This window comes from Bombina bombina, chromosome 6 (genome assembly GCF_027579735.1).
Source record: "Bombina bombina isolate aBomBom1 chromosome 6, aBomBom1.pri, whole genome shotgun sequence".
Classification (NCBI taxonomy): Eukaryota; Metazoa; Chordata; class Amphibia; order Anura; family Bombinatoridae; genus Bombina; species Bombina bombina.
In genome coordinates this window covers 1,051,604,776-1,051,620,913 of record NC_069504.1, presented here as the reverse complement: position 1 = coordinate 1,051,620,913, position 16,138 = coordinate 1,051,604,776, and the positions used below count along the sequence as shown (strand labels likewise).

Sequence of the window (16,138 nt, the reverse complement as noted above, 5' to 3'; positions counted from 1 at the left end):
TTATTTATACAACCTATCAACTAAATACCCTTGTACCAACACTCTAGCTGTCACTAAATACATGGCACATATGGTTATTTATACAACCAATCAACTAAATACCCTTGCACCAACACTCTAGATGTCACTAAATACCCTTGTACCAACACCCCAGCGGTCACTAAATACATGGCACATATGGTTATTTATACAACCAATCAACTAAATACCCTTGCACCAACACTCTAGCTGTCACTAAATACATGGCACATATGGTTATTTATACATCCAATCAACTAAATACCCTTGCACCAACACTCTAGCTGTCACTAAATACATGGCACATATGGTTATTTATACAACCAATCAACTAAATACCCTTGTACCAACACCCCAGCTGTCACTAAATACATGGCACATATGGTTATTTATCCAACCAATCAACTAAATACCCTTGCACCAACACTCTAGCTGTCACTAAATACATGGCACATATGGTTATTCATACAACCAATCAACTAAATACCCTTGCACCAACACTCTAGCTGTCACTAAATGCATGGCACATATGGTTATTTATACAACCAATCAACTAAATACCCTTGCACCAACACTCTAGCTGTCACTAAATACATGGCACATATGGTTATTTATACAACCAATCAACTAAATACCCTTGTACCAACACCCCAGCTGTCACTAAATACATGGCACATATGGTTATTTATACAACCAATTAACTAAATACCCTTGAACCAACACCCCAGTGGTCACTAAATACATGGCACATATGGTTATTTATACAACCTATCAACTAAATACCCTTGTACCAACACTCCAGCTATCAATAAATACATGGCACATATGGTTATTTATACAATCTATCAACTAAATACCCTTGTACCATCACTCCAGCTGTCACTAAATACATGGCACATATGGTTATTTATACAACCTATCAACTAAATACCCTTGTACCAACACTCCAGCTGTCACTAAATACATGGCACATATGGTTATTTATACAACCAATCAACTAAATACCCTTGTACCAACACTCCAGCTGTCACTAAATACATGACACATATGGTTATTTATACAACGAATCAACTAAATACCCTTGTACCAACACTCCAGCTGTCACTAAATACATGGCACATATGGTTATTTATACAACCAATCAACTAAATATAGCCTTGTTAATAAAAAGGAGAGGATAGAAGCATTATGGGGCACACTTGAGAGGATTGTTACTCAATCATTTTATGGTGGAGTGTGTTCAATGTGTTTATTGAAATTAATTAAAACATAACATTTATTACAATTAGTTTAAAATAATAGTTGTGTTGTGGACCATGCCACCGTTAAAGCTAAAATTCATCACACCTAAATTACAAAAAAGAAAGATAATATTTTACATATATGAAAAAATGAAAAGTAAAAAAAGGAACACTGTATACTCTCCAGAACGGAGTAAAACTCCTAGTACCAAATTATTAATAGTCCATATCAAATCTATATAGTTTGCTGGTAACTAAACCTCCATGGTAAAATATATTCAGGTATACTGGGAAAGGTGCGGTCTAAGCGAGACAATTATAGATCACTGGGTGGCTTAGAGTGTAATCAGAGCTATACATGATTCGCCTGCTTTACAATTCTACCCATTACTATCAGTCACCGCACCGTAAAATATTAGCACCTCATCCCCCATTTAAATCATATTATTACCGCCCAAAAATTGAGCCAACAAGTTACCACTTAAATATTTAGGTTTTAGGGTTATCAGCTATGTCTATAGTTTCTATTAAAGTACAAATAGGGAGAGAAACAGTGTGAACGCCTAACGCGCGTTTCGCATAAGCTTTGTCAAAGGCAAAGCCTTGTACCAACACTCTAGCTGTCACTAAATACATGGCACATATGGTTATTTATACAACCAATCAACTAAATACCCTTGCATCAACACTCTAGATGTCACTAAATACATGGCACATATTTATACAACCAATCAACTAAATACCCTTGTACCAAAACTCCAGCTATCACTAAATACATGGCACTCATTTCTTTTGTATCATGTACATGAAAGATCAGCAGCAACATGTTACAAATATTTTTTTGCAGACAGAAGTTAAAGGTACAGTAATGTCAGAATGAAACTTCATGGTTCAGATAGAGCATCACTTATAAACAACTTTCCAATTTACTGCTATTGTGTACTGTGCTTCATTCTCTTGGAATTCTTTGTTGAAAGGTATATTTAGGTAGGTTAAGGAGCTGCAATGCACTACTGGAGGCTAGCTCCTGATTGGTGGCTGCACATATATGCCTCCTGTGATTGGTTTACCCTTGTTCATCTAGCTCCCTGTAGTGCATTGCTGCTCCTTCAACAAAAGATGCCAAGAAAATGAAGAAAATTTGATAATAGAAACACAATGAAATGCTGTTAATTGTATGGCTTTAACTGAATCATACATTTTTACTAATAGGAAGTGCATGATGGAAGATCTAAGGCAATACAGCACTTTACAACAGTGGGGCAGAGTGTAGGATTCCCATTTCTCATCACTAGATCAATAGAATATAACAGCATCAAAACTTCTTGATTAAAATGGACTGTTACTGTACAGTCAAAAGGTTCAAAACCATAAAAGGCCTGAAATGTTGTCCTATTATGTTTTTGCAACCTTTGGCTATACAATAAATGGTCCCGTTTTATTCAAGACGTTTGGAAGCTGGATTATTCTCTTGATCTGAGAAAGGTCATGATGGAGAGATAGATAGAAATATGTCTGTGAATTTAAATTCTTATATATGCAACCGTCACCTAAACATTATGTTAAAAGGACCACTGTAGATTTGCATAATTAACAAATGCATCAACAACCCTTAAAAAGAATTTCAAATGATTAGTAGATTTGTTTTCTGAGAAATTCCAAAGTCTCCATACATTTCCCTGCCACTGTATCATGTGATAGTCATCAGCCAATCACAGACTCATATACATATATAGTGTGAACTGTTGCACATGCTCAATATGAATTGGTGCATATAAAAAGATGGTGCACAATTTGATAAAGCAAATTTGAAAATGTATTATTTATTTATTTTAAAGGCATGCTCTGTTTGAATCATAAAAGTTTAATTTTGACTTAAGTGTCCCTTTAAAAATACAAGACTGTATATCTGTCTCTAACCAGTAATTCCTTCTACAACCAATACTTAATTGACCGTCTCACTCTGTTCCTGAATTGGATTTATCTTTCACGCTAATTCTTGTCTGAGTACCTTACACATCAACTCAAAACAATGGCGCTTGTCAATTACACTTTTAGGTGGGAAAAGCAACAAAGGCCAGAATCCGTTGTTTTGCTTTGACTAGTAAGTCAACAACATTAACTTGCTGATCTTTCCTCAATTAACCTAAATCTCCCAAGTCAGAGTATGTACTAATGCATTTAGAAAATTATTTTCCTTTTCATGCATTCCATGCTGCACATCAAAAAAATCATCAGTGGGTGGAATTTCTAATTGCGAGTAGGCCTTCAGCTCTGTAACACTAGAAATACTTCACTGTTTATACTGACTGTGTACTTGGTAAATATGAATTAATTTACAAAATACTTTTTAAAGGACATTAAATCTCTTGACATTTCTATTGTGCACACTAAAGAGCACTTATTAAACATAGTAAAACTATATATTTTTTCTCATGAATAAAAGCTATAGATTTTTTTGCATTTGAAATTAACAAGAAGTCTGTTTTAAAGAAGCTCACTCCCTGATAAGAAACAGTTCCTATTGGTGGACAGGGAAGTGCAATAACAAAAAAAACCAAACATACATTTTATATATCCATTTAAAGCTGGTTTATACCAATAAATATTAACCATTACTATATACCATACTACCATATATACTACATATATACCATTACTATATTACTATAGAAACAGCTCCTGGAAAAAGACAGAATTAAAGGGACAGTAAACATCTTGTAATTACAAGACATTTCTATTGTGTTGCTATAGAATAACATATCTGCCAAATCTTAACAGCTTTAAAACAAATGAACAGCCTTTTTATTGCAATTATTTTTCAATAACCAAACTCTGCACAACATTTGACTTATTAAGAGGAGCCAATCAGGACTTTAGTCTGTAGACAACATGGCTAGTCACTGTCATAGTATAAAGTACTCTGTTTTGCAGTTGTTATGAGAGCTAAATTACATTAAATGGGGGGGGGCAAAATAAACCCTAAGAATATATTGCAAAATGATTTCATTATGCATAACTAAACATTTTACTAACAAATCTCAAGGGGGTCTATTTATGATAGTGCGGACAGACATGATACGATGTAGCAAATAATGTCTGCCGCACATTGATAAATGCCGACAACATACGCTGTCTGCATTTATCATTGCAATGCTGCCCCCTGCAGATTTGCGGCCAATCAGGGGGTGTCAAGCAACCCGATCGTATTCGATCGGGTTGATTTCTGTCCGCCGCCTCAGAGCAGGCGGACAGTTTATAGAGCAGCGGTCTTAAGACCGCTGCTTCATAACTTGTGTTCCTGGTGAGCCTGAAGACTCGCCAGAAACACGGGCCTTCCATACGGAGCTTGATAAATAGGCCCCAAGATGTTTACTGTCCCTTTAAGTGTTTACAGATCACAGGAGACTCATATTTGTGTAGTGTGCTTTGCTGCAGTCTTTTTATCGAGTGCTGAGTATGGTATCCACTGAGGAACAAAACTCAAGCTGCTATCATTTACACACTGCTTGACTTATTTGGGAGTTTAAAGGGACACTTAAGTCAAAATTAAACTTTAATGATTGAGATAGAGCAGGCAATTTTAAACAACTTTCCAATTTACTTCCATTAAAATGTGCACAGTCTTTTTATATTTACACTTTTTGAGTCACCAGTTCCTACTGGGCATGTGCAAGAATTCAAAGAATAGATGTATATGAATTTGTGATTGGCTGATGACTGTCACATGATACAGGGGGAGTGGGAAATAGACATAAGTGAAATTTATCAGAAAATAATCTACTACTCATTTGAAGTTCAGACTAAGTGCTATTGTATTGACTTGGTATCATGCAAATCTACTGTGCTTACTGGTCCTTTAAATATGTAGCCCCTACCCACAGCACACTGTCACCTGGAGCCATGGGAAAACACAGCAGTAAATCCCCTCCTTTATGTAAACAGTGATCTATCTAACCAGTCACCTTCATTACAAGGCGGCTGACCTATGATCCATGAAGCGCAACCGTCAATGAGTATCAAGCACAAAGCACTAGGGAACAACCGTGTTATGTGTCACCGTATCAAGCCACACCTAAGAATATTATTAACTTGCATATTTGTATTAATGTCTCATCAAATCAGTGTCCTTTCCCCTGAGTGATACAGGCTTTTTTTAATCCTCGTTTATTTTCTGCCTAATATTCCACATTAAACAGACATGTACTATAAGATAAAATGCTCTTTTTCATTACAGCATTTAGGCAAATCCCTTTCTTTTACTATGTGTTTAACTCCTGGAACACCACCATTCTGCTTCAGATGAATATATGGCCAGGGACTGGAGTTTACAGGAACAGAACTTTAACTGTATATTTAAAGTGAAAGTAAATCCTAGCGTTTTACAAATGCTAGGATTGACTATTGAAGATACTTCATGTAGAACGCTCCTTTATTTGATTCAATCGATCAAAAATTTTTTGGCTAAGATGTGACGTTTTCACCTCTTAGCTAATAGCCGTGCGGTAAATCAGACTCCCATGGGCGCCAAGCCGGATTTACCGGACTTCTATTGGCTAAGAGGTGAAAACGTCACCTCTTCTACTTCATGAATGAAAGTGCCCTTTATTTGTTTTAATAGTAAATCCTAGCGTTTGTAAAACACTAGGATTTACTTTCACTTTAAGTCTAAAAGGGTTAACAATTCTGAAGGGGTTAAACACATAGTAAAAGGAAAAAAAGAAAGTACTAAATAAATACAAAAATAAAATCAATCAGAACTGATCAATAGAAAAGTATTTACAAACTATAGTTAAAGGGACAGTAAAGTTAAATTTAAATGGAGTGGACAGAGCATGAATTTTTAAACAACTTTTCACTTTACTTCTATTATCAATTTTGCTTAGTTCTCTCGGTATCCTTTGTTAAAGAGTAATCCTAGGTGAAGTCAGAAGTGTGCATGCGTCTTTAGTCATCTGGCAGTAATGTTTGCAATAATGTTTATAGCAATGTTATACATAGTTGCAAATACTGCTGCCATAGACTGCTAAAGACACATGCACACTCCTAAGCTCCTATCAGCCTACCTAGCTTTACTCTTCAACTAAGGAAACCAAGAGAACAAAGCAAACTGAGAATAGAAGTACATTTATTGTCACTTTTATAAATTGAACCAGGTAACGTGGCATGGCCTGAGGAAGGGTCTTTACTATAGAATGTTAGTCCTATAAGAAAGTTATTGCTATTTAATGCATTTGAATAACTGGACTCCTCTACTTAGCTGATAAATTAGGGAAATAGTGAACATGGGGGTCTAACACAATCTATTAGAAAAAAATATGGTGATTTTCACATAGAAATGGTTTAATATGTTTTTCTAAAGGATTGTGACTGAGCCCATGGTGCCAAGTAGATTTTCCACATGACCGGATCAGAATCAGTTTAATACCCCCTGTGAGACTGGTATCATAGCTATATAGGGACACAACTGGTACTTTAATATATAACAGATTAGAATTTATTACTTTCACACCAGTTGTTTCTTGACACATCTTTTCCTTCACACCTAGGGCCAGATGATCAAAAGTTTGCCCCCAAAAAAACATGTTCAGCCTCAAAGGGTGCAATTAACGAAGACAATGGGCTATCCCTGCGAGTGACGAGCTGTCTGCCATAGAATTAATAAGAGCTCTCTGCTATGTTAACGTTCGCAATGGTAAACAAAGTACACAGGGAGAAACCAGTGTATGTTTAAATGTTAATATTTTAGCCAATCAGTGCTGTCTCATAAGTAACTCCATAGGAGTGAGCACAATGCTGTCTATATGACACACATGTACTAGGAAGTCTAGCTGTTAAAAAACTGTCAAAATGCAGTGAGATAAGAGGTGGCCTTCAAGGGATTAGAAATTTGCACATGAGCCTACCTAGGTTACACTTTCAACAAAGAATACCAAGAGAACAAAGCAAATTTGATGATAAAAGTAAATTGGAAAGTTATTTAAAATTGCATGCTCTATCTGAATCATGAACTTTTAATTTTGACTTGACTGTCCTTTTAAGCTTTATATTTTGTACTTATAAGTACGGATTTCTGTGTGTTTTTTGCACATCCAGTGTACTTAAATTATGATTTACGCTGTACATATTTAATAAGATTTATTACAATTTTTACGGTTTTAAACAAATATGACTTTTAGTGAAAAATGTTGTTACAATTTTTGATGCACCTTAAAGGGACAGTTTACTCAAAAATTATCTCCCCTTTAATTTTTTCCAATAATCCACTTTACCTGCTGGAGTGTATTACATTGTTTATAAATGTTTCCATTGCCCTTATATTGGCATTTTAAATAGTTTATGTAGCCTGTGGTAACCCCACCTATCCTTAAAGTTTTTGGCTTTAAAGCCAAGCTGTGTTAACACAGCCAGTAGAAGAAATGACACTCCCAGTGGGTTATAGAAGAGATAAGGTAATAAAATGTTAATTTTCCATTGTTCTCTCCAAGTATTGGTGATTGGTTTATGGACAGATATAAGATAAAGAAGCAAGTATATGTACACAATGTGATAAAGTAATGGGACCTGATTACACCTACAAGCTCAACCTATTTTATTAGGTTGTGGCTTCAAAACACAAAATCAGCTAATTCATATACACAAATAAGCCTTAAATAATCATATCTCATACATTTTATACTCTTTAGCTGGTAAAAAAAAAAACGTAATTGGAAACACATTAAGGTAAAAACTATTTTATAGTATACTGTCCCTTTAACAATACAATTTTCCCTGTGTATTTCTGTTTGAATGGCTCAGTTATTGGTTTTGTATGATTTTTAAATTATGATTTTCATTGTGCACTTTTGTAATGTCTGCATCTCCTTCCCATTTGTAAATGCAGTAAACACCACTTAGCGGGACAAAGATTCCACCAGAGAAATGGAAGCACTGGCGAGTATTCTTGCCAGCCCAGAGACCTTTACATAATCTGCCCCCTAGTTACTACTTAACAAACAGCTCCACCAACATACAAAGCATATATATGAGGTGATACCAGTATTCTAACAGCGTCACTAAATATCTCCTTGTAATATATAAAGTAAACTTCTTTTTTACTATCATTTATTAAAAGCATTGCTAGAGGAAATACAATTGATTCAACATTACAAAGCTAAATAATGGCAAAACAGCGCCCTCTAATGGAAAACATATTTAGTACAAAATGCATGTGAATCACATTAATTTTTTGTTTTTAATGCAAATTTACTTATCTTGTTCTTCTGCAACAACTAAAGTTCATACTGCATGATAAGCCATTGTGGTTTTGTGCCTACCATCCATTCATTTGTCCCTCCTCATGCAGGCATCTTCCTTTTTTAATAAGACACTTCCATACAGTGATATATTAGTTTCTGCAGGACTGTAATCTTACTGGCAGGAGGACAGAATGATTTAATGTATAAATGAGGACACACGCATCCTGAACTTTCAATCAATGTTTAGTAAATAATATAATAACGTAACTAAAATCTGAAAGATGACACTAAGGCTGTAAGAGCAAAAGTCAATGAGACTATTTTAGTCCCTCTGTCAAGCATTTCTACCTAGATTTAATTCATCTTGGTTATACAGGTAGTATACAAAACTCTGCTTTAGCCATGAGATATGAGCAATTGGAAATTCACATGTAGGGGAACCTGGGAGGCAAACAAGCGTTACTAATACAACCGCACATTGTGAATAGAGAAATGTAAAAAAACAAAACCATGAACCTGTAAGGCACCTAAACAGTGCACAATTTCTACTAAGACACCCTGCAGCGAAGTGTCATTATTTTGAGTGGCGGTATTTATACTGCCTGAAAATAAGAACCACACGTTTATCGCCTATTGTTAGAGAATACAGATAAATGTTGGTGTCTCTTGATCAGGTGACTACGGTACTTGTTTCACAGGAGACCCAAAACTTACAGAATTCTAGTTATTAATCAATTGAAACTATAGCGAACTTCAGGTGTACACGTTTCTCTGTAAGGTAAATTTTTCATAAAAAAAAAAAAAAAAAAGACAGAATTCTTTGACATTTTAGTAGAAATAAAATATTCGGACACTATTAACTAACTGTTTTGTAGTGAATGGAAATCTCACGGATGCCTCCCTCCTTTATAGACCCTTGCGAGTGCCTTGTGATTGGAGGAATATTCTTGAAATATTGAAAAAAAACTGTCTCAATTATAATCACTAACTAAAGGGACAGTGTAATAATAATAATAAAAAAAAATACACCTTTTATATGAAAAATTAGCATGGAAACATGTTGAATTTCTTTTTTTGGCTTTGTATAAAAAATGTGAAGTAAAAGTTGTTTAATTCAAACTAATATAGTAATATCAGTTTGTGTCAGTTCTGCTAATCCTCACTGGCTGATAGCCACTTCCTGCTAAACGCTCATTGGCTGATATTATCCACTATGCTGATAATAAGTTCCTGCTAATGTTTACTGGCTGATAGCCACTTACTGCCAATGCTCATTGGTTGATAGCCACTGCCTGCTTATGCTCATTAGTTGATGGGTACTTCCTGTTAATGTTCATTAGTTGTTAGCTGCCATCTGCTTATGCTCATTGGTTGATAGCTACTTCCTGCTAATACTCATTAAATTGATAGCCCCCACCTGCTAATGCTCATTAGTTGATAGCCACTTCCTGCTAATTGCTCATTGGTTGATAGCCACTTCCTGCTTTTGTTGATTGGTTGATAGCCACTTCCTGCTTATGCTGATTAGTTGATAGCCACTTCCTGCTAATGTTCATTGGTTGATAGCCACTTCCTGCTTATGCTGATTAGTTGATAGCCACTTCCTGCTAATGTTCATTGGTTGATAGCCACTTCCGGCTTATGCTCATTGGTTGATAGCTACTTACTGCTAATGATGATTGGTTGATAGGTACTTCCTGCTAATGCTCATTAGTTGATAGTCACTTACTTAAATGCTCATTGGTTGATAGCCACTTCCTGTTAATGCTCATTGGTTGATCGGTACTTCCTGCTAATATATTGGTTTGTAGCCACTTCCTGCTAATGCTCATTGGTTGATAGCCACTTCCTGCTTATGCTCATTGGTTTATAGCCACTTACTGCTATTGCTGATTAGTTGATAGGTACTTCCTGCTAATGCTCATTAGCTGATAGCAACTTCCTGCAATGCTCATTGGTTTATAGCCACTTTCTGCTTATGTTCATTGGTTGATAGCCACTTCCTGCTTATGCTCGTTGGTTGATAGCCACTTTCTGCTTATGCTCATTGGTTGATAGGTACTTCTTGCTATTAAGAATTAGTACAAAGTAACAACACATCATTGAACATTAGTAGAAAGTGCACAACTGGTATTTTGTGTTAAATTGAAACAACTTTTACATCATATTTATTTAGGCAATAAAAATGTCAACATGTTTAAATGCTCCCCTCTCATGTGTCAAATAGAACTTTTTTGAGTACAGTGTTCCTTTACGGTAATAAATACATTGATTTTATGACAATATTGAAATGTATTAGTCTAGAGTAAAACACAAATGGACTGTTCATAGGGTACTGTATTAACTGGCTACTTCTATCAGGCACAAGGCAGTATACATTACTAGTACCTGTATACTATGTGTATACTATGTCACTAGAAGAATGGTAGATAGAAAAAGAAGAATTACAGGATGTCAGATTTTCAGATTATCTTGTATAAGCTTTCAGGTAAGACAAAACTAATACAACATATGATTATTTGTGCAGCCTCACCTCTCCAGCTCTGCTATCTTGCTATCTTTTTCATTCTTCTCATTCTCCATCTCTTTCAGAATCTCCAGCAAACGATCTACCTCTGCTTGGGATTTAGTTGCATCTTCCCGGAACCTGGAAACTTCCTTCTCCAGCTGCTGTACACGTTCATTTATGTCGGAGTTAGATTTGGCCTCCTGAACAGACTCATGGGCCTGGAATACAAAATGACAGTCAGTTAATAGCAGGCCAATATGACTAAAACCAAAAAACAAGCAATAAAAATAATAGTAATAAAAAATAAGGTTTGTAACTTAGTAAGAGGCGTTGGTGTTTAGAATCAATCTTCTAGAGTCAATGGCCAATGAACCTTATCTAACTAATCAAATAAATCAAAACAGACTGTAGTGTCATAAATACAATTTATAGCAAACTGGGTACTGGCAGACAGATGCCAGTACCTAAGATGGCGGTTAATCTGTAGAGGGGAGAGGTTTTGAGAGCTGTTTGGGGGGGGGGGGGGGGGGGGGAGGGGATCAGGGAGGTTGGGTTAAAGGGACAGTCAAGTCCAAAAAAACCTTTCATGTTTCAAATAGGGCATGTCATTTTAAATAACTTTCTAATTTACTTTTATCACCAATTTTGCTTTGTTCTCTTGGTATTCTTAGTTAAAAGCTAAACCTTGGAGGTTTATATGCTAATTTCTTAGACCTTGAAGATCGCCTCTAATCTAAATGCATTTTGATAGTTTTTCACCACTAGAGGGCATTAGTTCACATGTTTCATATAGATAACATTGAGCTCATGCACGTAAATTTACCATGGAGATAGTTCTGATTGGGTAAAATGCAAGTATGTCAAAAGAACTGAAATAAGGGGGCAATTTGCTGAGGTTTAGATACAGGGTAATAACAGAGGTAAAACGTGTATAATTATAACTGTGTTGGTTATGCAAAACTGGGGAATTGGTAATGAAGGGATTATCTATCTTTTAAAACAACAAAAATTCTGGTGTTGACTGCCCTTTAAGGGGGGACCCTACATGGCAGAAAATATTTTTTTTTTTTTTTTTTAAATAAAAGCCTTTTATTTTCATACTGGGGGTGACAATTGGGGGGTGGGGGAGGGAAGAGAGCTGTTTGAGAGGGGTCAGGTAGGTATCAGGTGGTGGGAAGTATCAGGTGGGAGGGTAATCTCTACACTAAAGCTAAAATAACCTTACAAGCTACCTGATTAACTCCTTCACTGCTGGCCATAATACAAGTGTGGTGCGTAGCTGTAATTATTGGCCTTCCAATTACCAAAAAGCAATAGCAAAGACTTATATGTCTGCTATACAAAGGGGATACCAGAGAAGCATTTACAACCATTTGTGCCATGATTGCACACGCTGTTAGTAAATAATTTCAGTGAGAAACCTAAAGTTTGTGAAAAAGTTAACGTTTTTTTTTTTTATTTGATCGTGTTTGGCGGTAAAATGGTGGCATGAAATATACAAAAATGGGCCTATTTTATTATTATTATCGGTTATTTGTAGAGCGCCAACAGATTCCGCAGCGCTAAAGCTAGATCAATACTTTGAGTTGTCTACTAAAAAATATATAGTTTTGATAGGTAAATATAAAAAAAAGGCTTTATTTCTGTTTAAATGCAGTGATGGCAAAAATGCTAAAAAATACTCTGGTCTTTTGGGGAAGTTTTAGTCTGAAATGTCCGGTCCTTAAGGGGTTAAACTACTTTCCAATTTACTTCTATTTTCTTCATTCTCTGGGTATATTTTGTTGAAAAGCAGGGATGTAAGATTAGGAGCCTGCCCATTTCTGGAGCACTATATGGCAGCAGTTTTGCAAGAATGTTGACCATTTGCAAGAGCACTAGATAGATGGAAGCACTTTTCCCTGCTCTGTAGTGCTCCAGATGCCTACCTAGGTATCTCTTCAACACAGAATATCATGGGAAGAAAGCAAATTTGATAACAGAAGTCAATTGGAAACATTTTTTTAAATGCTATGCTCTGTCTGAATCACAAAAGGAAATGCTTGGGTTTCATATCCCTTTAATTCAAGCTCTTTAAAAAAACAAAAAGGAAATTTATGCTTACCTGATAAATTGATTTCTTCTACGATACGACGAGTCCACGGATTCATCCTTACTTGTGGGATATTATCCTCCTGCTAACAGGAAGTGGCAAAGAGCACCACAGCAGAGCTGTATATATAGCCCCTCCCTTCTCTCCACCCCCAGTCATTCGACCGAAGGTTTAGGAAGAGAAAAAGAAAAGCTAAAAGGTGCAGAGGTGACTGAAGTTTTGAAATAAAATATAATCTGTCTTAAAATGACAGGGAGGGCCTTGGACTCGTCGTATCGTAGAAGAATTTAATATATCAGGTAAGCATAAATTTTCTTTTCTTCTACAAGATACGACGAGTCCACGGATTCATCCTTACTTGTGGGATACAATACCAAAGCTACAGGACACGGATGAACGGGAGGGACAAGACAGAGACCTAAACAGAAGGCACCACTGCTTGAAGAACTTTTCTCCCAAAAATAGCCTCAGAAGAAGCAAAAGTATCAAATTTGTAAAATTTGGAAAAAGTATGAAGGGAGGACCAAGTCGCAGCCTTACAAATCTGTTCAACAGAAGCATAGTTTTTAAAAGCCCATGTGGAAGCCACAGCTCTAGTAGAATGAGCCGTAACCTTTTTAGGGGGCTGCTGTCCAGCAGTCTCGTATGCCAGGCGGATGATGCTTTTCAGCAAAAAAGAAAGAGGTAGCCGTAGCTTTTTGACCCCTACGTCTTCCAGAATAAACAACGAATAGAGAAGATGTTTGAAGGAAATCCTTGGTCGCTTGCAAGTAAAACTTCAAAGCCCGAACCACGTCCAAGTTATGTAACAGACGTTCCTTCTTAGGAGGAGGATTAGGACACAAAGAAGGAACAACAATTTCCTGATTAATATTCTTATTTGAAACAAGCTTAGGAAGGAATCCAGGTTTAGTACGCAAAACCACCTTATCAGAATGGAATATAAGATAAGGCGAATCACATTGTAACGCAGAAAGCTCAGAAACTCTTCGAGCAGAAGAGATAGCAACTAAAAACAAAACTTTCCAAGATAAAAGCTTAATATCTATGGAATGCATGGGTTCAAACGGAACCCCTTGAAGAACATTGAGAACTAAATTCAAACTCCATGGCAGAGCAATAGGTTTAAACACAGGCTTGATTCTGATTAAAGCCTGACAAAAAGACTGACTGTCTGGGACATCCGCCAAACGCTTGTGTAGTAAAATTGACAAAGCAGAAATTTGTCCATTTAAGGAATTAGCTGATAATCCCTTCTCCAATCCTTCTTTGAGAAAGGACAAAATCCTAGGAATCCTAACCCTACTCCATATGTAGCCCTTGGATTCGCACCAATAAAGATATTTACGCCATATCTTATGGTAAATCTTTCTCGTGACAGGCTTGTGAGACAGAATCAAAGTATCAATGACCGACTCAGAGAATCCCCACTTAGATAAAATCAAGCGTTCAATCTCCAGGCAGTCAGCTGCAGAGAATTTAGATTTGGATGTTGGAACGGACCTTGAATGAGAAGGTCCTGTGTCAACGGAAGTTTCCACGGTGGCAGAGAGGACATGTCCACTAGATCCACATACCAAGTCCTGCATGGCCATGCAGGCGCTATTAGGATTACCGAAGCTTTCTCCTGTTTGATTCTTGCAATCAAACGAGGCAGGAGAGGAAATGGTGGAAACACATAAGCCAGGTTGAACGACCAAGGTACTGCTAGAGCATCTATCAGTACAGCTTGGGGATCCCTTGACCTGGACCCGTAACAAGGAAGTTTGGCATTCTGACAAGATGCCATCAGATCCAATTCCGGTGTGCCCCATTGATGAATCAATGATGCGAACACCTCTGGATGGAGTTCCCACTCCCCTGGATAAAAAGTCTGACGACTTAGAAAATCAGCTTCCCAGTTCTCTACTCCTGGGATATAGATTGCTGATAGATGGCAAGAGTAAGCCTCCGCCCATCGGATTATCTTTGAAACCTCTATCATCACTAGAGAACTCCTTGTTCCCCCTTGATGAGTGATATATGCTACAGTCGTGATATTGTCCGACTGGAATCTTATGAATTTGGCCAAAGCCAACTGAGGCCTCGCCTGAAGCGCGTTGAATATTGCTCTCATTTCCAGAATATTGATTGGTCGTAGAGACTCCTCCTGATTCCAAACACCCTGAGCCTTCAGGGAATTCCAGACTGCACCCCAGCCCAAGAGGCTGGCGTCCGTCATCACTATTACCCATGCTGGCCTGTGGAAGCACATTCCCTGGGACAGATGATCCTGTGACAACCACCAAAGAAGAGAGTCTCTGGTCTCTTGATCCAGATTTATCTGAGGAGATAAATTCGCATAATCCCCATTCCACTGTCTGAGCACGCACAGCTGCAGTGGTCTGAGATGAAAGCGAGCAAACGGAACGATGTCCATTGCCGCTACCATTAATCCAATGACCTCCATACACTGAGCCACTGATGGCCGAGGAATGGACTGAAGTGCTCGGCAACTATTTAGAATCTTTGACTTTCTGACCTCCGTCAGAAATATCTTCATGTCTACCGAGTCTATCAGAGTTCCCAAGAATGGAACTCTTGTTAGTGGAACTAGTGAACTATTTTCTATATTCACTTTCCAACCGTGAGTTCTTAGAAATGCCATCACGATGTCCGTGTGAGATTTGGTCAGATGATAAGTTGACGGTTGGATCAAAATATCGTTCAGATAGGGTGCCACTGCTATGCCCCGCGGCCTGAGAACCGCCAGAAGGGACACTAGCACCTTTGTGAATATTCTGGGAGCTGTGGCCAACCCGAAAGGAAGGGCCACAAACTGATAATGTTCGCCCAGAAAGGCAAACCTTAGAAACTGATGATGATCCTTGTGGATAGGAATGTGAAGATACGCATCCTTTAGGTCCATGGTGGTCATATATTGACCCTCCTGGATCAGTGGCAAAATTGTTCGTATAGTCTCCATCTTGAACTATGGGACTCTGAGAAATTTGTTTAGGCATTTGAGATCTAAAATTGGTCTGAAAGTTCCCTCTTTTTT

The 16,138-nt window shown here is 37.2% G+C and overlaps 1 protein-coding gene across 4 annotated transcripts in view; it reads right to left on the bottom strand.

Annotated features, from left to right (window-relative positions):
- The window catches only part of ERC1 (ELKS/RAB6-interacting/CAST family member 1), an 871,748-nt gene that overhangs the window by 485,959 nt on the left and 369,651 nt on the right, over positions 1–16,138 (bottom strand). For all 4 annotated transcript variants that reach the window (XM_053718843.1, XM_053718844.1, XM_053718845.1 and 1 more), the window contains one exon: positions 11,031–11,224. In XM_053718843.1, coding sequence (XP_053574818.1) covers positions 11,031–11,224 — 194 coding nt within the window. The remainder of the gene's footprint in view (positions 1–11,030; positions 11,225–16,138) is intronic.